Source organism: Rhinolophus ferrumequinum, chromosome X, assembly GCF_004115265.2.
Source record: "Rhinolophus ferrumequinum isolate MPI-CBG mRhiFer1 chromosome X, mRhiFer1_v1.p, whole genome shotgun sequence".
NCBI lineage: Eukaryota > Metazoa > Chordata > Mammalia > Chiroptera > Rhinolophidae > Rhinolophus > Rhinolophus ferrumequinum.
The window spans coordinates 120631496-120652649 of NC_046284.1; the positions used below are offsets into that span (position 1 = coordinate 120631496).

The 21154-nt window shown below is 47.5% G+C and overlaps 1 protein-coding gene across 3 annotated transcripts in view; it reads right to left on the bottom strand.

Moving 5' to 3' along the window:
* The window catches only part of LOC117020555 (uncharacterized), a 308400-nt gene that overhangs the window by 101610 nt on the left and 185636 nt on the right, over window positions 1–21154 (bottom strand). Inside the window, exons 5-7 of one of the 3 annotated variants that reach the window (XR_004422722.1) lie at window positions 19669–19848; window positions 9154–9225; window positions 7050–7114 (exon numbers count right to left, since the gene is read on the bottom strand). Coding sequence is in view for 1 of the 3 variants with exons in the window: in XM_033103146.1 (XP_032959037.1) it covers window positions 4916–5160; window positions 19669–19848 (425 nt within the window). In the remaining 2 variants the exon portion in view is untranslated. Of the gene's footprint in view, window positions 1–4487; window positions 5161–7049; window positions 7115–9153; window positions 9226–19668; window positions 19849–21154 lie in introns of those variants that run through there. The other 2 variants (XM_033103146.1, XR_004422721.1) reach the window with 2 other exon arrangements.

Here is a 21154-nt window from a genome sequence, read left to right on the forward strand (position 1 = left end):
ACCCAACACCCAGGCTTCCCTCGGCTTGAAATAAAATACACGCAAACGTTGTGTGGGCACAGGATCCCATGCAAACACAGCTCCTCTCCCCTGGACTGCTGTCCCTCTAACCCTCAGGGTGGCTCCCTCCTTATCCTTAACTATTGGCTTATCCCATTGTGTACTTCAGTAGTTGTTTAAATAATTACTTTAGCCTCCTGTTGAGCCTCAAGGTCAAGGTGAGAAGACACAGCAAGTGCTGAGACAGTAAACGCTGACAACAGTTGTGACGGGAAGGCAGTGGGTTGCTCCAGACGGTATTTAGCTCCCCGGCGTCAGGGAGCAGACCTCCTCTTTCTCCGATCCCAGGGAGGGAATGTGTGACATGGCTGCAGAACTGGATCCCCCGCGTGGGGTCTGCGCCCAGTGCTGGGGCAGCCCCGACAGGCCATGGGTCGCACCATTTCATGGCTGCTGTAGGACCAGAGCTGGTGAGGGACCCGACGCTATCCTGGTGCCTGAACAACACGTTCCAAGTCCGAGGGCTGTGCGTGCTCTGGGAGGTGGTGAGTGAACAGGGAGCGGCCGGTGTTCACAGCAGGGCCCAGGAACATCCAGCGCCCGCCTTGTAATTAGTGAGCCAGGCGAGGGCCGTGCCAAGCCAGCTACTCGGGGTCCGGGTCAGGGCTTGGGCGTGTATTCCGGCGTTGGGTGTAGCCTGGGGTGTCTGTACGGAGTGCAGGGGTGTTAGCTAAATACGGGCTGATCTGGTGGGGTGATGCGTGCCAGACATAAATGGAAGTAGGCGGACCAGGGAAGGCTGATGGGTGCCTGCCACCTGGCACAGTGGCTCAGGCACAGGGACAGGACCTGAACTCTCCCTGGGGGTGGGAGCCTCTTGGGACCTTTGATTACAGAGTTGTAAAGTAGACAGGAAAGCAGCAAAAGTAGCCGCTGAAGAAACCAGGTGGGACGAGGCAGTGCTGGTGGCAAGGACCCTTAGAAATTAAATGCGGGGGAGGGTCAGAAGGGGGAGGAAAGAGGAGGGGAAGGCAATGAGTCAAGGTGATGAGTCAAGGAGAGGGATGGGGAAGGGAGGAGGGAACACAGAGGGAGGAGGAGGAACGAGAGTGGGAGCTGCTGGGGGAGGGGCACGTGGAGGCGGGCGCAAGGAGTCAAGGTGACTTGTCCACGGGCAGCTGTTAAGGTCGCACACCACCACTGCTACCCTGTGGGCACACACCAGGGACCCTCCTGCTTCTGGGGTTACGTGTGGTTCCTTGCAACGAAGATGACGGAAACCCTGGCACTGAGCCTGTGGCGCATGCTGGGGCGTGAATACTGGTTCAACTTGGAGAGCTGTGTCCATGCAGGGTTCCGGCACTCGTGCCCACTTTCCACGCAGGCAAGGACCGCAGGACTTGGAAAGGGTCCTCTTGCACGCACCCCCTCCGTGCGTGAGGCTGATGCAGATGGTTAGAACCTCGAGTTTCATGCATTTTCTCATTAACTGGGTTACCCAGACAGCACGTCTGCCACGTGCTGTACTCACAGCTCTATGTGAATAGATTAAGTTCTGGATGAATACGGATGGTGATTATAAATACTTATGTTTGAGATAGTCTTATCTATACGAATATATTTATCTATACGAATATATCCTCTCTGCTGTCAGATGCTGAAGGTTAATGAAACGGGGGGAAACCCCTTCCTCAGGAAGCTTTTGCAGGAAATATGGAGAACACATCCTCATATGCTGTAGGGTTGGGCAGAGCCAGGGAACGTGGAGTCTTGGACGTGGAGTCTGTGACATGATCTGGGCTCTGAGTTATCAAGTACGTGTGCATGATATGTGTTCTTCCTACATCTGAACACCTTCAGGTACCCGGTTTAAGGAGGACAGAAGAGGAAGCGTGGTCCCTGAGACCTCTGGAAGCCTGTGAAAAGCGGGACAGGAGGAGCACGTCATTGGATCTGCTTTTTAGGAGGACCCTGCAGCCGAGAGATGATGAATGGACTCGAGAGTGGCCGGGAATATACCTATTGGTTTCTGCGCCGGGACAAGAATGAACAAAGGCTTCGATGACTGAATGACACGTGTATCCACTATATTTATCGCTAATACGAGCGGCTCCGACAAAAAGATGCTTAGGGATCTAAACACTCACATGCACCTTTTCTATGAAGACCATCCAACTGCAAAAGTTAGCCGTGCAGCGTGCTGTATGTACCAATCTGCTTCCTCCTCTCAGGGTTTCTGCACATTTCTCCACGAATGGCAGGGAGTGGAGACGACCTGACCCCCTGGGCTCGGGGATGGGTCCTCATAAAACACAGAGATACCGGGTGATACACACGACGACGGAAATGGCATGGCTGAAAGCCCAGAAGTCGTTTCCGGCCACGTATGCATTCACTGAACAGACCTCAGGTGAGTTCGTAATACGTGGGGTAGACGGACAGAAACGAACAGGAAACGGCCACTGCCATGGTCTCACGGAGCCGATCTTCAAAGAGAGCGTCTTTCTCGGCTGCCAGCCTTCCCCTCGGAGGGTGGGGGTCTCACAGTACACCGCTGCCCCAGGGGCAATGGGAGGGAATGCTTACATGATGGGGTTCCCTGTTAGAATGTGGGGTCCCAGCCAAAGGTCTGTTACAAGCAGGATCTGAGCAGGAGGGGCATGGCAGGGGCGCCTCAAGGTGGGAGAGGGACAACGGGGGCAGACGAGGGCAGTTGGAAACCCGAAGAGAAGGTAACTTTTGGGAGTCCTTGTGAGGTAGACCCCATACTCGAGAGACAACTCAGTGAGAACGGAGGCGTACTTCGTGCAACGTCTGGATTCCAGGGGCGGCTGCTGAGTGATGAAATCCTGTGTGTCCACATGCTTTCAGATGTAACAACAGGAGACGGCACAGTTGTACAGAGCAGACACACAACTGGAATCATTCCGTAAGAATTAGAGGCTGAAATCACTGTATAAAAGTATGCTAGTGGAAGGATAGGAGCGGCAGCGTATCCCTTAAGAATGTACCGTGTTTCCCCGAAAATAAGACCTAGCCGGACCATCAGCTCTAATGCATCTTTTGGAGCAAAAATTAATATAATACCCGGTCATATTTTAATATAAGACCGGGTACAACATAACATAACATAACATAACATAACATAACATAACACCAGGTCTTATACAAGACCCGGTCTTACATTCATTTTTATAACACCGGGTCTTACATTAATTTTTGCTCCAAAAGACACATTAGAGCTGATGGTCCAGGTAGGTCTTATTTTCGGGGAAACACGGTAGCACTATCCTAAACCTGGCAGGTCACAAGTTTTCTGATCCTGAAGGGCTTCCTTTAATCAAAAGTAAAACACCAACTCACGCAAAACAAACAGACCCGAAACAGTCCATTCACCAAACAAAGACACGGCGATGTGCCAGGTGACAACATGTCTCCCAAAGCTACGCCCCTCCTGGGGACCCGTGCATGCAGTGTCCTGAGCTGAACAGTGGCCCACGAATTCATATCCACCTGGAAGCTGCAAGTGGGGCCTTTTGGAAATAGGGTCTTGCAGATTTGATCAGGGAAACTAAAGGGAGTTTCTGCTGAATGAGGGTGGACCCTAACCTGCAGTGAGTGGTCTCCTTGTAAGACGACGAGGGACACACAGCGGAGCAGACCAGTGATGACGGAGGCAGAGATAGAAGTGGTGTGTCTACAGGACAAGGAGAAAAAAGACGACCGGCCTGCAGCAGAAGCTGGGAGAAAGGCGGAGACGGGCTCACGTCCAGAGCCTCACGCAGAGGGAGCCCGGCACAATGGACACCTTCATTTCGGACTTCCGGTCTTCAAAAGAGAAGAGAACAAATTGCTGCTGTTTTCCACCACCAAGTTAGTGGTAAATTGTTTTGGCAGCCCTGGGAAATTTCATATATATGAAGTCTGACAATGAAGTTTGTGAACTTGCTGCACCGCTGTTGCTCACCTTTTTTGATATCAGAGCTATTATTCATTATGAATGTGTACCAACTGGACAGTTAACCATGTTTACTATTTGGAAGTGACGTAAAGGCTGCGTGAAAAGGTTAGACGCCCTGAACTTTTCACCAACAATTCATGGCTCCTGCATCACGACAATACACCAGCTCACACGGCACTGTCTGTGAGGGAGTTTTTAGCCAGTAAACAAATAACTGTATTGGAACACCCTCCCTACTCACCTGATCTGGCCCCCAGTGACTTCTTTCTTTACCCAAAGATAAAGGACATATTGAAAGGAAGACATTTTGATGACATTCAGGACATCAAGGGTAATACAACGACAGCTCTGATGGCCATTCCAGAAAAAGAATTCCAACATTGCTTTGAAGGGTGGACTAGGTGCTGGCGTCGGTGCATAGCTTCCCAAGGGGAGTCCTTCGAAGGTGACCATAGTGATATTCAGCAATGAGGTGTGTAGCACTTTCTCTAGGGTGAGTTCCCAAACTTAATTGTCAGACCTCGTATATATAAAGAGTGTGGATGAGTGTAAACACTGTTGTTTAAGCAGATTTCCCTTAAATATTTTCCCGTCAGCAGGGGGGAGGTGTGGGAGGCAGTGACCCCCACACACTGGCGGCTTGCTAACCCCCAGGCTGTCACTGGGGGTTGACACACATCAACTCCCGTAACCTCCAGAAATAAGTCTGCAACGGGCACATTTTATTCCCATTGCCGAGATGAGAAAACCGATGCCTAGAGGGGCTATGTTCCTTTCTCGCCTCACACAGACCAGCTGTAACCTGCTTTAGAAATTGCAAACCATGTGCACTTCTCCCTGCCAGCATGTGTCCTGTACTTTTGACCCCGTGCACTGCCTGGAAAACTCTGTGCTTAGGTGAATGTCACGTGTGTAAGAAACGGCCGTGGTTCAGGGATCCAGCACGGACGCGCGTTAGCTCTCGCTGACTCTCACTTCATCCCATTCAGGAGGCGACAGGCTCCCTGGCAGAGCGAATCCGGGGGGAGCAAATGAAAAGACGTCCAAACGGGAGTCGCTCGTCATCTTGACAGTGCCAGGCATGGCATCTCCGTACGGGGCAGGCAGGCAGCACGTTACATTCCATGTGTGCCGGGGAGACGGGGGCCACGGCTGACCACGGGAGAATGCAGGCCTCCTGCTTCTGACACAGAGTGCTCCTGTGAGAGACAGAAGAGTGGAAAGTTCTTTGGTGTTTGCGGTCATTTCCTAGGGCTGACAAAGGACCACACACGGGGCGTTTAAAACAACAGAGATTTCTTTCTCTGAGTCCCGCCAGCATGGAGGGGTGGGCATGGCTCTGGAAAGGGTCCTTCCCACCTTCCAGACTCCTGGGCTTGCTGGTGGTCCCTGGCGGTCCCTGGCTTGCAGGTGTGTCCCGCGGTGCTGTGTGTCTGTGTGTCTGCGTGCACAGGTACCTTTCCTTCTCAGGACACCACTCGTGGGGTCGGGCCCACTGCAATCCAGCCTGGCCTCATCCTGACTCCATCAGTAAAGCGCTCGTTTCCAAACACAACCGCATCCACAGGCCCCAGGCAGGCGCGGAGTTCTGCGGGTCGTTATCCAATCCAGCAGCATGACGCACGCTGTCCAAAGCACGACTATAAGCTTCCTCGGTCTGTACTCGCTTTGGGAGTGCCTCCTCCTGTCTCAGGGTTACAAGGAAATCGCCGTTTCCCGTCATCTATGGTCTTTCCGATCCCTTGAAGGAACAAGAGACCCAGGCGGGCACCTGGGCTGTTTTCTCCTCACGCTCGAAGGGCTGACTGCTCGCTAAGGAAGTCTCATGTATTCTTGAGTTTCTGCACCTGTGGTCCCGGGCCCTGTGCCCTCATTGCTGGCTTATGCCAGCTGCGTTTCCTTCTGACTCAGAGAATTTCCTGAACCGCCCGCCTGCCTGCCAAACCCACCTTTCCGTCATCACAAGCAAACATGAAGTCTATGGCCATTTTTGTGTCGCGTCATCGAACACCTTCCCTGCAGCTGAACGGGGCTCCGCGGTGAACCAACTGCATGCACGTCTACCCACAGCCAACCTACACCCGGCAATTAGCAATTCACACCAAGTACGACGAAAGACCTTACCATTATTTCAGTTGGTAGTTTTATTCCCCCTTCCGTATCCTCCTTCTATGTAGAGAACAGTATGTTTGCAATTAGACATTTTCTTAAGAGTCCCATTTCCAGATTAGCACTCAGCTCACACACCAGCGAGCTTTGCCACTGGTCCCAACCACCCACCCAATACAACAGCCGTCAGACGTAGACACTGTGAACGGGGTTTCGGATGGAAGAGAATTTTTTTTTTCCCTTTTAAACGAGAGCTCAGCAGTGCTTCCTCTGTCTGTCTGTGAATTCCTCTGGCGACAGTGCCCATCCTGGAGCAACAGCCGTCTACACGGGAGTGGGAAAACGAGGACAAGCTCCACATTCATCCGTCTGTCTTTCGAAATAGCCAGGCAGACGGGAGAAAACAACAACAACAACCCATACACAACCCAGGAGTGTTTGCAGCGGTGGGAGAACACAATGCAAAGGATGGAGCTGAAAAGCCTCACACGTTGACGCATTCTCTCCAATACTCAGAATTACGAGGAAGGCTGAACGAGTTTATCAGTTTAAAAGACGCTTAACAGAGGAGGCAGTATTTGCTGAGGGTTGCGGGAGCAGTCATCAGAGAAAAGGTACACACTTGAGTTATCACTTTTATCAGTATTTTAGCAAAAAGAGAAAAAAGCCTTAGCCGAAAGTAGGCATAACCTCAAACTTGAGTGTGTTACGATGGTAGGAGCCCACAGTCAGTGGGAGGAAGAAACAGTATGTTGATGAGATATATATAGAGAATGGTCCCCACACACCACGAGTGCCACATGTCACCAGTCCCAGACACGCAAACACAAACCAACAAACGAAAAGGCTGAGAAATGGTGCTCTTTCCCGAAATGAGGTCGTCATAGAGATTCAGTACAAAGAATTCTGTTCTCTTACCTGTGTTTTCATGAAAGCATTTTCCCCGTCTCTACAGCTTCCTTCCTGACTCGAACCAGACAGACCCTTGGCGACTAGGATGGGAAGAGGAGATTTGGGGACGTTTCAGGAAGAAGACTCTGTTTCCTATTGAATGACCACCAAGAATAATGTGGTAGAAAAACGCAGGGAACATTTCACCCATCTCCTACATTCACCAAAAAACCCACATTAACCGGATTCCAATACGGGACAGAACAAAACGCCATTTTTTAAAGAAGCAATCCTTGTTAGGGATAAAGGTATTTAGACCAGCTCTGTAAAAATACTGTTTGACCTACGGAGACAATAGTGGAAATGCTTTCATCCAATAACTTCGTTGCAAACAAATGAAAGGTTTCAAAAGCATTTTAAACGGAACCTCGCACACCTTACAGGCGGAAACAGGCGTGTAGGCAGCTAACAGAACACCTCAGCACGGACAATGATGGTAGTTCTATGCTCCACGCCCGCTGTCCCCGTTTCCGCTCACTTAGGCAATCCTAGAAGGCTCAGACCTGCGCTGTCTGACAGAGAGAGATTTCTCGGTTTCCAAGTCCACACTCTTGGCCAGGGAATCGGAAGTAAATTAGGTAAACCACCCAAACCTCAGTTTCCTTATCTGTCCCATTGGGAGAATACAAACTGATATCCCCTGATAACATTCCTGGGATTAGTGACACCACTCAGGCAAGCTACCTCGTCCAGCACATAATACGTGCTAAACGAAGACTGGGTACTGTTCCTTTTAGAATCCTTCCAAAATGCTAATACGCAAACTTTGCTCTTATTTAAAAATGAAACAGATTTGCATATGTACACGTAACGATTTTACGACACCATTTCCATCAAAGATTTCCAGAAGAAAATATGAGTGCATATTTCCCTAAACACTCCCTCATCGTGAAATAACAATTTTGCCGATCTTTGGGAATGTGTTTAAATCACACGGATTGGGGGGAAAACTAAATGTATCCAATGGTAAATGTGCAACGCCAGGCTTCCCCAAGTTGATTTTTGACATGTTAAGGGACTCACAAAATGAATGCGAGTCATGGCAGATCATATACCTCCTTGGAAAACGAGCGTGTGTTTGGTGGTTTTCGAGATGATTCCAGCTCTAAAAGGTCGACCCAATCCTTCAGACACTCTTTTATCCATCACTTGTGTCGGCTAACAGGTTTTCTGCCTTGCATCTGTCTCAGTGACGTTTTTCTGTTACTTGATGCCTGTTGCTATTTTGTGTCCCTTTTTGGACACCAAGTACTGTGATATCCTGGAAATGATTACAGTGGATTTTAAGCAGCCAGCCAACTGGTTCTGAGCTGCTGCTTTTTTCACCAGACGGTGCATGGACCCCAGTCTCTGCTCTCAGGGGTCTCAGGGCTGTGGCCTTTTCCTAAACTGGAATCCACAGCCCTTCATGATCTCTGTCTTCAGTCCTCACGCCTCTTCCCAACCGAACAAGAGTCTACTCAGGCCCGCGAGTGTCTGCTCCGACCTCCACGACCGTCCCCTAACCCCACCTACTGTGCTTTCTCACCTGCTCCCGTTTCCTGGGGCTGTGCCCTGCGTCAGTCGTACTAAATCTTCACCACTCATCTGAATTCAACCACTTTCTCCCTTTAAAGATCAGCTTCGTCTTGGAGAAGCTTCCTTAAGCACTCAGACTTGCAATGGGCTCCCCGATCTCCTTTTATTACCCACTCCCACACCTCCCCCCAGCACCTGGGCACCGGGTCATGTCATAAGCTGTAAAACATGGCCTCTATCTGCAATGTGCACACACCCAGAGCTGCCAACTGTATTTCGGCAACTCCCTGGCCCACTGCTGGATGAACGGAAGGTGGCGTCCGAACCTCACCTGCTTCAACGAACCAATTACAGGCGACACTTAATAAATGCCGGGTTCGGGTGTTGACCCCCACTCAGCTGAAAATCCACCTGTAACTTTGGACTTCCCCCAAACTTAACTTATAGACTGCTGCTGACCGGAAGCCTTGCCAATAACATACGCAGTCAATGAACACGTATTTTGTATGTTCCACGTATCACATATAGTCTCCTTACAACAAATTAAGCTAGAGAAAAGAAAATACTAATAAAATCATAAGGAAGACAAAATATATTCACAGGACAGTACTCACCAAGACCTTAACGTCACGTCATCTGTTTACAAGATGAATCGTCTTGTATCTCAGCACCTGCACCAACACCATCTGATATGATACAAAACACTATGGATATTACATGTATCGCTGACACCAGACATCAAAAGTGACATGATAACATACAAAAGAAACCCGTGTGGATTTACACGTGTAACAATCCGTGCACTGAAAACGAAGACGCAGCAACATGACCGCTTCACGGCAGGCTACTGTCATCGACACAACTGCTTCCCCGGAGTAACAAAAGCTCCAAAACTTTTCCAATACATTTATTGAAAAAAAATCCACATATAAGTGAAGCTGAACAATTCAAACTCATGTTATTCAAGGGTCAACTTAATTAGCAGGTGTATTGATTAGCCAGGAGTTCCCTCTGGCTGTGATTTGGCTGAATTTTGTGCTCAATGGGCACGATCTGGACGAAAATTAGAGAGGTATGCCTTCTCAACCCAGTAGTTTTGACTGCAATTTCATGCAACATTTTCGGAGTGTTTCCTTGTTTACTGGAAGAAAATATAAAACAGTATAACCGTATATATGTGTGTATATATATATACATATATATATGCATGCATATATTAAGAAAGGAAAACTGTATTAAAATTGTAATACTCAATATATACTGATAACAAACGATGAATACAAGTCCCGTGTGACTTCTGCAATGACAAGAGGTGCTCAAAGTGGTTCCCATCAGCGTCCAGACACCTCTGATGATGGCGAACTCCTGCTTGAGCAATGTCGACCACAGTGTCCACTTATACAAGCGTACACATTTTTTTTTGGCACCCGTGTGTGTGTGTGTGTGTGTGTGTGTGCGTGTGTGTGTGTGTCTGTGTATGTACATCTATATATGTATACATATGAAAATTGCTTCTAGATTGAATTGAGCCGTTGCACCCATGAATTTCATAGTGAATTAATGACGTAAATTCACAAACAGATTTCCCAACAGGCAGATGAAGAAGAGAAAAATTACTGGCATCCCTCAATCCACTCTCAGGTCTCTCTCTGTGTATTCATTCCTCCAAAACATTTGCCATGAGTCCGACTGACTGAGCTGAATCACGCAGGAGAGAGTACGTGCTATCTATTCATTACTGGAGATGGTTCGAACATTAGTCCTGCAACAGGGCAGGTGAGTACGCAGCTACTGTGCACCATACTGCATTGCTTACATGGTTTTCCCACAGAGAAGTCTCCACAAAGCTGTCCTTTATCAATGTGCTCTGACCTTTTTGGAAAGCCGTCTTAGTCCGGGGTCCCCCAAAGGAGACCTTGACTCCAGGACTGCAGGGCCCACAGTTTATTTGGAAAGGGAAGCACTACTTAGGCAGTGACCAGGTTCAACAAAGAAGCGAGAAAAACTAGAGGAGCTCCTCTCCCTGTGGGTCTGCAGAGCTGCTCCCATCACCAGACGTGGAGAATTCCCAGTGGTCGCACTGAGGGGTCTTGAACCCTTGAGGTTTGTTTGACAGGAGTGAACTGCTGTCTGTTTCCCGGGAGTTACTGCTCAGGGTGGATCAGGCTGCCGAGAGGCTGGGGAGAAGACCGTCCATAGAAGACAAAGTGACCCACGCCTGGGCAGGGGCCAGCAGTTCAGAGGCCAAGCGGGACGTGGACTTACACAGCATCAGAGCTTCGCTACAAGGCTCACGGAAGTCAGCATTAGTGGTGTGAGAAACTTCCATCGACAATATTGTCTTCGCATAGTTTATACCAGCGGTGTCCAAACTTTTTTCAACGTTTTTCACCAAGGGCCATATGCAGTAAAATGCACAAACAACTGGGCCACTCACTCGAGGTGACGTACGTATTGCCTCACCTGGTTTATTTAAGTAAACTAAATATATTTTTGGAATTTGCTGCGGGCCAATTAACAATGGATCGCGGGCCGCAGTTTGGACACCCCTGGTTCATACCGAAGGATGTGCCATCCACACTGCTCAGACCCGGGAAAGCATCAGTGTTTTCTCACTGAAGACCAGGCACCTCCGACCACAGTGCTTCTCTCCTGGCCCGGCCGCCCAGAACTCCACGTTCACGGCCGTCCACCGACTCACTTTCGTTTCCTTCCTTTGCCATTACTTCTCATCTCCACATCATTGTGGAGTGTTTAGCCGAAATCTTGTGGATTTGGTAACTGCCGTGTGTCTTACAGATTGCCTGGATTAGAGACAATGAGTCAAAGGGCAACAGGAAAAGAAATCATCAGGTATTGTGCAGTTGTTCAGAGAGCTGAGTCCACGCAGATATCCTTGTGCTGAGTCTGCTCTGTGTGGGAGGCACAATGCCTTCTGTTTTTCTTACACCCCGCATGCCTTCCTTGTGCCAACGAGAAAGCCGAGGCTTAAGGAGTCCAGGCACCTGCCTGGAGTGACAGTTTGGTGACTGGGAGAGCTGATACCTGCATGCCCTGGCTCCAGGTCTTCATGCAATGGACCACAAATACGGAAGACTGATACTAGGTAACTCCTACCGTGGGAGACATGCCGTCTGTGTGTTGTAATAAATAGTATTTTATATATTGTTATTTCCGCTTTCCTTTAACTTTGGAACTTTTCCTAGCATCGTGGAGATGGGGGAGCATGAAAGATTCAACGTAGGGTCAACATTCCCTCTGCTCTTGGAAAGTTTCTACAGCTCATTTATACCCGGAAGATGGCAGACTACTCAGTTTGTCCCAGTATTAAAAGCTTTGGAAGATAGTAGGCTTTCTGTAATCATTGGGTGCAAACATTTAGAAGCAATTACAAAAAAATTAGAGTATCAATCCTTTTAATCTGATACTATTTGCTTGGAAAAGCAGATTCATGGGATGAGTATAAATTCCAGCTAAAGTTTGCTTGTGTGTGTGTGTTGGGGCGGCGGGGGCGGGGGAGAGGGATTTGGCTCTTCCCCGGGTTGGTACAGGTAGAAAAAAATGTTGCTTCCTGCTCACCAGCACCATTTATTTTGAACAAAACTCATGCCACAGGCCTTTCTTTCTCAAAACGTAATCCTCATAAATCCAATTATGTCTCAGCCTGGACTTCACACAGCCTGGCATGCACAGATTTATATCTCATAAATCAGTGTTGTGGGAGCCACCACGGCCAGTTCGGGATGACAGCCTTCCTCGATGTGGTGAAAATGGCCGTCACTATGGAACTCGGAGCTGCCCTCTCCGATGTGTCCGTCGGTTTCAAAAGGTTGTTCTGTTTCAGTTCTTCTGGGAACCTCTGCTGCCAAATCTTCATGTGTTCTGGGCTCAGTTCAGAGGGTTTACGTGAGACCACAGGCATGAAATGGGTACCAGCTGTCAGAGGGGGGTTGGAATACTGAGTAACTACCAGAATGAGCACACGCAGTTCTCACAATGGGAGAGGCTCGGTCCCAACGACATCCATTCCAGACGACAGGGAGACTCAGCGGTGTGTTCAGGGGGAACAGCTCTGGACGACCCAGACCTAGGGATTCCTCATCTCTACCTAGAGTTCACAAAATCCAAACAATAGCAGAGGTCAAATTAGTAATTCCAGACTTCCATACAGAGGGTAGAATATAGATGTTTCCAGTTCCAAATAGGACTGAGATGTACCTAAGTGTGTTAATTTGCTACAGTATATTCATACAGAAAAATAACAGCAGAAACTCATACAACTCAACAACAAAAAGACAAACAATCCAATTAAAAAATGAGCAGAGGACCTGAAGAGACATTTCTCCAAAGAGGACATGCAAATGGCAAATAGACATATGAAAAAATGCTCAACATCACTAATCATCAGAGAAATGCAAATAAAAACCACAATGAGATATCACCTCACCCCAGTCAGAATGGCCATCATCAACAAGACAAATAGTAACAAGTGTTGGAGAGGCTGTGGAGAAAAAGGAACCCTCATACACTGTTGGTGGGAATGGAGACTGGTGCAGCCGTTATAGAAGGCAGTGTGCAGGTTCCTCAAAACATTACGAATAGAATTACCATATGACCCAGCAATCCCTCTCCTGGGTATCTACCCAAAATATCTGAAAACATCTACACATAAAGACACGTGTGCTCCAATGTTCATTGCAGCTTTGTTTACGGTGGCCAAGACATGGAAACAACCAAAATGTCCTTCGATAGATGAATGGATAAAGAAGTTGTGGTATATATACACAATGGAACACTATTCCGCGGTAAGAAAAGATGATATAGGAACATTTGTGACAACATGGATGGATCTTGAGAGTATAATGCTAAGCGAAATAAGTGAGACAGAAAAAGCAGAGAACCATATGATTTCACTGATATGTGGTATATAAACCAAAAACAACAAAAGAACACGACAAACAAATGAGAAACAAAAACTCATAGACACAGACAATAGTTTAGTGGTTACCAGAGGGTAAGGGGAGTGGGGGGTGGAAGATGAGGGTAAGGGGGATCAAATATATGGTGATGGAAGGAGAACTGACTCTGGGTGGTGAACACACAATGGGATTTATAGATGATGTAATACAGAATTGTACACCTGAAATCTACATAACTTTACTAATAATTATCACCTCAATAAATTTCAATAATAATAAAGGTGGCGGGGGGAGAATGGACACATGCTTAAAAACTGCAGCGAGTTCAGCAGTGTCGATTGCATTTATTCCGCAGTGCACACTGAAGAACAACGAGAAGATAACATTCGATTGAGATGATGAGAAACTATCTGTTTAAGGGAGTAAAATGAAATGATGGGAACTGCAGTGTTGAAATGGCCGCTGATCTGTTATGCTGGGAAATGCGTAATCTTGATAAATGCTCTACTTCCTTCGCGTGGTTACAGGTACAATGAGATGGACTGCACAAACAAAAGGTTGTTAGCATTTCTGAGAGCCACGTGCATCTAGGAAAGGAAATCTGCAAGTCGGTTAGACCTCGGAGTTACGTGATTCGTGTCCACACTGCTTTGGACAGACTGAAGAAATTAACGCTCTTTAAACTTTTGCAGTAGCTGCATGAGGAACCAGGGTATGTCTAAAAATCACACGTAGCAAAATAGGCCTGCTCATGACAAAAACATCCGTTCACCCTATATACGCTGTGATTGTATACCCACCCCTCCAAGGGACACGGACCACTAAAAATTAATGTTTTTAATTAATCTATGACTCTGTCTCCCTAATTCTAAATATACATATATGGCCATTTCTTCATTGATCATCTTGAGATACCTTCCATCTTCCTTCCATCATCCTCTCCTCTCCCCCATAATTCCCGCAGCTTAGCCAAATCAATAATCAGAGACTGGTTCGTTATAGGTCTCAAGAATTATTTTTGAATTAACCATGTACAAAAAAGGAAAGTAACAAATGTTGTCCTTCTTTCCCTAGACGTACCTTTCTTTCATGTGTATGAAGCTACATCAGCTTAGAATTTAACACGAGAGGTCAAACAGAGCTTCTAGTGTAGGTTAAGTCCATTGACGATCTGGCTGAATTTTCAAATATGGCAAAAACAACAGTTGGAAAACCAAAGTGTCTGATTCACAATAATGAGACGGATGAGAGAGACAAGCATTTCTGGGTCCTAAGGGTCAAGAAGAGTGAAGTCAGATATCAGCCACACCAAAGGATGAAATCTTGCCATTTGTGACATGGATGAACTTAACAAAATGTTAAGTGAAATACATTAGACAGAAAAAGACAAATACTATACGATTCCCCTTATAGGTGGAACCTAAAAACACAAAGCCAATGAACAAACAAGAGAAAACAGAATCAGAGTCATAGATACGGAGAACAAACTGATGGTTGCCAGATGGGAGGGGGATGGGAGAGGCAGAAAAGGTGAAGGGCGTTAGGATGTACAAACACCAGGTTATCAAATAAATCATGGGGATGTAAAGTCCAGCACGGGGAATAGAGTCAATAATTATGTATGTAATAACTGTGGACGGTGACACATGGTTACTAGACTTACTGTGAGATCACTTCGTAAGGTATATAAATGTTGACTCATTATGGTGCACACCTGAAACTAATATAATATGGTACGTCAACTATAATTAACAATAAAGAAAAATGAAAGTGAAGTCATTTTTTTAAATACCAGGAACCAGGGTGCATGGAAAGACTGCTGCTGGCATCACAACTATGATTCTCACCGAAACAAACAGGTGTTTGACCAGAAGGCTGGAACAGTCATGTCAGCAGAATGTACTATGCTCAGTCACAATGGATCCTTAGTTTCCAGGTCCCGTGAGTATCCAGTACCACTGTCTTTCCTCTCTTGTTTCTGAGTGCTCCTTCTCGGGTCATGTGTGGGTTTCCTTTTCCTTCGTCACGCTGCTCTTCTCATCTCATCCCGCACAATTTAAGCCCCACGGATCTCTTTTCCTCCTCCCTATACTTTCTTACTTCTAAAAACTCATTTAAAACATTCTCCTGGGTTCCACAGCCATATTTCAACGTTTTCCACAAGGTGTCTCTCCCTGAACCCCAACAGGCCTCACATTCATGACGTGCTAAAGCTAACTGATTCCTTCATTTCCACTCCCTGCATCACACACGCTCTCTCTCCCTCCTGTGTCATTCGAGTGGCTGCCCCATTCAAAACACTGCAAATCCTACAGTCACCACGCCCTATTAAATGACCTCCTAAAGGATGCATATAGCTTCTCGGCACCTGCACTCAGGTCTCCTGCTCACTTTGCGCTTGTGCTGTCTGCGCTCTCTGCTCTCTGGGGCCAGCCAGGTCTTCCACCCCTCTCGCTAGCTCACCCCCTGTACTGCTAACAGAACCACTCGTGTGCACATAGGACCGTGCTGTTCTCTGCTTCACAATTTTTCAGTGCTTGCCGACTGTCAGTAAGTCCACATGGATTTTTCTGGTGTAGCGTATCTTTCACGAGCAGGTCTATCCAAGCCCTTCTTGTGTGGCCGTGTGCCTGTGCCGTGGGCATGTCTCCTTATCCCTCAGTCTCCAGGGCTTAACAGACCCCACAGGTAAGGTGGATATGCCAACCGCCATCTTAAAACCCATTTCCCTGGCCAACGTTGTATGTTTAAGGCTTGACTCAAAACCATCTCTTCTCATGCGATGTCCTCTGTGACTTTGTATCCCCCATATGTTTTCTCTTCACCTTACACATATCTGCGACTGAGTAATTATCCTTTTGGGTTTTATTTGTTTTCAGATGAATCGTCCCAACTGCAGACCACGTTATACGGAGAAAGGACCTTTTGCTTTTCAGGTCACCTTCTGTTTTCTGTGTGACAAGCACAATGCTATGTTCTCAGGCAGAAAACAAGGGACGTTGAATTGACATATTTTTGGGGGTTTTCTCTCAGCTTGAACGGACATTGGGCTTGAAACACCAGCAGAAAAGTTTGCCTTAATTGGTAAGGAAGATATCTTTAAGTGCAAAAGCTATTTTTCCTAATTAAAGCCGGCAGTGTCTTCTAGCTCAGAGGCATACACTGAAGGCAGGGAATGAACTGTTTCGAAGAGTGCATGTAGTTTCTGCGGGCCCCAGTTCCCAAACATCCATGGGGGGGGGGGAACTCCTGTTTAATCTGCATGTAGATTTAGTAAATGAGTCACTGTGGCAAAGGAATCCATTCCGAAGACCCAGGAGTCCAAACAGAGCTGGGTTTCCAAAGCATCCTTAGCGATGAGCCATGGCTCCAGTATTTCCTGAGAGTTCCACATAAAAGGGATTTAGAATAGCGCAAACGTGCTCATTGCTTCAGACACAAGCCTGATTGATCATCTTCGTTCTTTCTCAACTCCCAGAGACACGAAGCAGCTTTCACCTCTTCCTTTCAGAACCTCTACTCCAACACTAGCCATTTACCTTTCTGGTTTCTGGGTATTGCTAGCTCACCCTGTGTTGGCAACAAACACACATTGTCATGAGTTCTCCAGTTCTCTGATTTCTCCAGCATTCACACCGGAAGGCCTTCCTCCCCGAAGAAAACCCAAAGCAGTCTGATGAATAGGCCGTTTGGAACAGGATCATAAATTTCTGATATAACAAAGGATGAGGACAGCAGAAACTGATGAGGGTGGTTGTATGCTTCGGAATTGACGAGCAACAGTGAGGGAGGAAGTAGAACCATTGTCCGCAGTGCAGGAAAGACGGAAAATGTGGACAGCTCAAAGGAAAAAAGAAAAAAAGAAATGTCCTCATTTGGAGAGAAGTAATGGACAGCTAGCTATGGCCCTTGGGCCGAATATGGGCCCCCATCTCCTTCTGCAAATAAAGTTTTATTGGAACACAAGAACGACCACTTGTTTACAAATTATGTATCTCTGGATGCTCAGTTGTTAAAACAGCATAATGGAGAAGCTAAAACAGACTGTATGGTTCAGAATACAATCTATGTATGACCTGGCCACGTACAGGAAACATGTACTATCCCCTGCATAGCGACGGAGCACACGGATTCTGGAATCTCCATTACTGCTAGTAACAGCATGTTACATGTTTGCTATTGTGGATTGGATGCAAATACCTGGAACTAGCTCCCATTACATCAGACATACTCTCCAAATGGCAGTATTTTTCCATCTCTGATGTAGATAATACAAAAAGCAAACCATTGTGTGCCCAGACTCTCGATGGGTATTCTCTCAGAGAAGAGGACACAGCAAAAGATGTGGTGAACCAGTGTGCCTCTCTATGGATCAACTACATTATTTTCTATAGAATATTCACCAAGTGAGGGTTCATCTCAGAATGTACCCGCTAGGATATTGTTTAACAAATTATGCCATCAGGATAGGTACACATTACATTTTCTGATAATTTTTGAAGAAGAAAATTTGGTTCCAATTCGATCCCAAATATAGGTAAAGATATGATGGAAAATCAAGTTGGATAACCTATGAATACTAATTCGACATCTTCAGGAGATTGGGATTCCGAGAATAACCTCACGACGTGGGTGTCCTATGCGCTTTATCGTTGATGTTCAATACCACGGTACTATTTAAATAGAAAAGGGGACACTGTTCTTGGAACAAAGGAGAACTGCAGAGTCAAAGTTACTAAACCACCATAAAATAAATAGGAAAGAAAGCACTCAATTTGTGTCATGGCGTCTGTAGTTTGCTATACGGTCATGCACCACTGAACGACGGGGTATGTTCTGTGAAATGCGTCGTTGGGTGGTTTTGTTGTTGTGTGAACTTCACAGAGGGCACTTACACACACCAAGACACTCCAGCCTGCCACACACCTGGGCTCCTGGGCCACACACCTGTACTGCACGTTGCTGTACTGCATACTGTAGGCAGCCGTGACACCAATCTAAGTATGTGTGTATCTAACCATCACTAAGCACAGAAAATGTACAGTAAAAATACGGCACAAAAGATAAAGTGTGTGTGTGCCCACGTGCGGGAGGTGAAGGGGGCTTCTGCGGAGGGAGGTGCAGAGAGGGAGGAAGGAAGCGGACAGAAAGGGACAGCAGAGGTCGAAAGAGACCCAGTGGCATAAGGCTTGAGAGGAGGGCAGTGGAGACAGGGAGGGAAAAAGGGAGGGAGGGAAGGAGGACGACCTTGCCTATTGAAACGGCTCAGAGCCAGCTGCGTATTCAACATCTTAGTCTCGGTCGGGTCCAGCCTTTTCTCTCAACATCACAAACACACTTGTTTGCTTTTAATCCATCATAATCGTACGGGCCCACAGTCGAATATGCACTTCCCTCGTGGACCGAGAGTGGGACGAGAAGCTGGGGTGAGTCACCAGTCCGTCCTCCTGCAAACAGCCTTACGGACAATCATCCAGGAGCCTCTGCTACTCTCACCCCCACCCACCCCCGCCCTGTAAAACGTGTGGTGCTCGCACGCGTGTCTTAGCAGCGACACCCAGAAGGTGGCACAGCCTTGCACACGTCTGCTGCCCATTTCATAACGCCACCTCCAGCCTCCTGGCCTGAACCTAGGGGGTCTTCCCTCACGCACTCAGCCCGAGTACCCCCATCTCCTCGTCAGACCTCGTTTCTGGTCCCACCTAGACACGCCGGTGACCTTCACATGCATGACCTTCACCGCTGTGGCGAGGGAAAGGACCACTTCTCCAGCACCGCTCATCAACACGTGAACGACCTCCACGAGGCGTTGCCAGCTCCGAGGACACAGAGTGTATTCAGAATATGTGGCTGGGGAAAATGGGGCGTTCTCGAGTTTCCTTGGCAATGGCTGTCGGACTGAAACTGCTGGCCGGGATTCGGTCGAGCCTGGCAGTGGCCCTGCCCCAGCAGGGAGCCAGCGTGACCACCCGGGCAGGGGATGCCATTGCTGGCCCACTGGAAGAAGTCCGGCCGGATAAATGTCATCTTATTAAATCTCCATTTGTATGACTGAGTCGCCACCACAAGGTAGCTCTGGGAGCAAGAGCAGACGCAGTGATCAGAAACACACGTGCCAATCCGCCCTCTCAACTGAAGCAACGGCCTTGCTGAATGAACTTACCGGAATGGGTCTGAGCGAGCAAGTCTGGGATGGAGACATTCACTCACCTTGGCTTCCATCTGGCACGTGTACAACTGCTCCCGGATGACTAGGCAAGGCTGAGTGTGTGCCAGGCTGTTCGACGGCGGTGAAGACACAAACAGCATTGTTGGGTGAGCAGAGGCGGTGCCCAGAAGGCGAGACTTTCCAAAGATCGGGGGAGGGGAACTCTACTGATGCCAGAATACCTGCAAAATAGGAGAATGGGAAAGACTCAGCGGCAGTTTGCATCTATGCATTTTTAGGTCAATGACAGAACTTGGTGGGAGAGCCATTGCCTTCAAATGGAAAATTACCTCTATGAATAGTCCCCTGAAAGAAAAACTCTGGAATTAGCAGAGCATATGCTGATGGGAACCATTTGCAATATGGAGGCAACACCCTTCGCCGTAAACATTGGAGATTACAAAACAAAATGAACAGTCAACACACACACACACGCACACACACACACCCCTCATTAAAAAAGGAAACAGCTCCCATGAAACAGATAACTTATTCCTCCCATCAACAATCAAGGTTGGCAGATTGCTAATTAGAACAATTTCACGCAGCTTCTAATCCAACATTTCCATGTAAGAATAGCTTCAAGCTGCAGCGCATCGGTGCTGTGAAGCACACTTTCCGTCAGGTCTGTCTGGGCTTGGCCTCTCCCATGCCACGGTCGCAGACAAATCTGGTTTGATTTATGAGACCTGCGAAGAGACCACATTCAGGGTCCGCCAAGTTCTCCCCCTGTTGTGCGTTGCTGGGAGGCGACCTCCCTCCCAGCCCTGGCAGGCGAGGTGGGTGACAGTAGTTTGGCTGTTCTGACCACATTTCTTTCAACAGAAGAAGGAGAATCGCTTGTTATTGGGGAGGAAAATGTCTCTTTCTCTCAAGAAAATGCCTCTTCTCCTTTTGCCCATCTGTAACAATTCATTTACATCTCCTTAAAAGTAGACTTTTTTCGCAGCCTTCCTTTACTTGCAGAAACACACAACCCAGAGTTGAATAGGAAATGCATGAGTGAGAAGCAGCAGGAACACACGCCCATCGGCTTCCTACAATTTTTCTTATTCCACTAACCGTCTCAAATGAGGTTGATCAGGCTCCCTTGTGAAGGGGGGTCTCCAGTAGGGAAAGCCCCCTCTTCTATACTCTGAAAAGTATCCTGATAATTTCAGCAGTGACCCCCACAATCAAGTTTTGTGGTAGGTTTCAACTGGTATTAGCTTATGGGACATTTCAGATGGTGTCAATTTTGTTGCAATCAGGAGATCAAGACACAGAAATAAGACAGTGATCTTCCCACTTTGACAAAAGGATGGATTATGCAATGGACGACAGGTAATTACTCAAATCGTGTAGGACCCTGCAGCCGACACACGAATTCTCCAAGTCCTAACTCAGAACAAAAGAATGTCTCCCTTCCTGGATCTTAGATAACCTGCTACGCTCACTGAAGAGAAAAAGAACTCGTGCCTAAGAGAACCATTTCAAACTGTTCCGAAA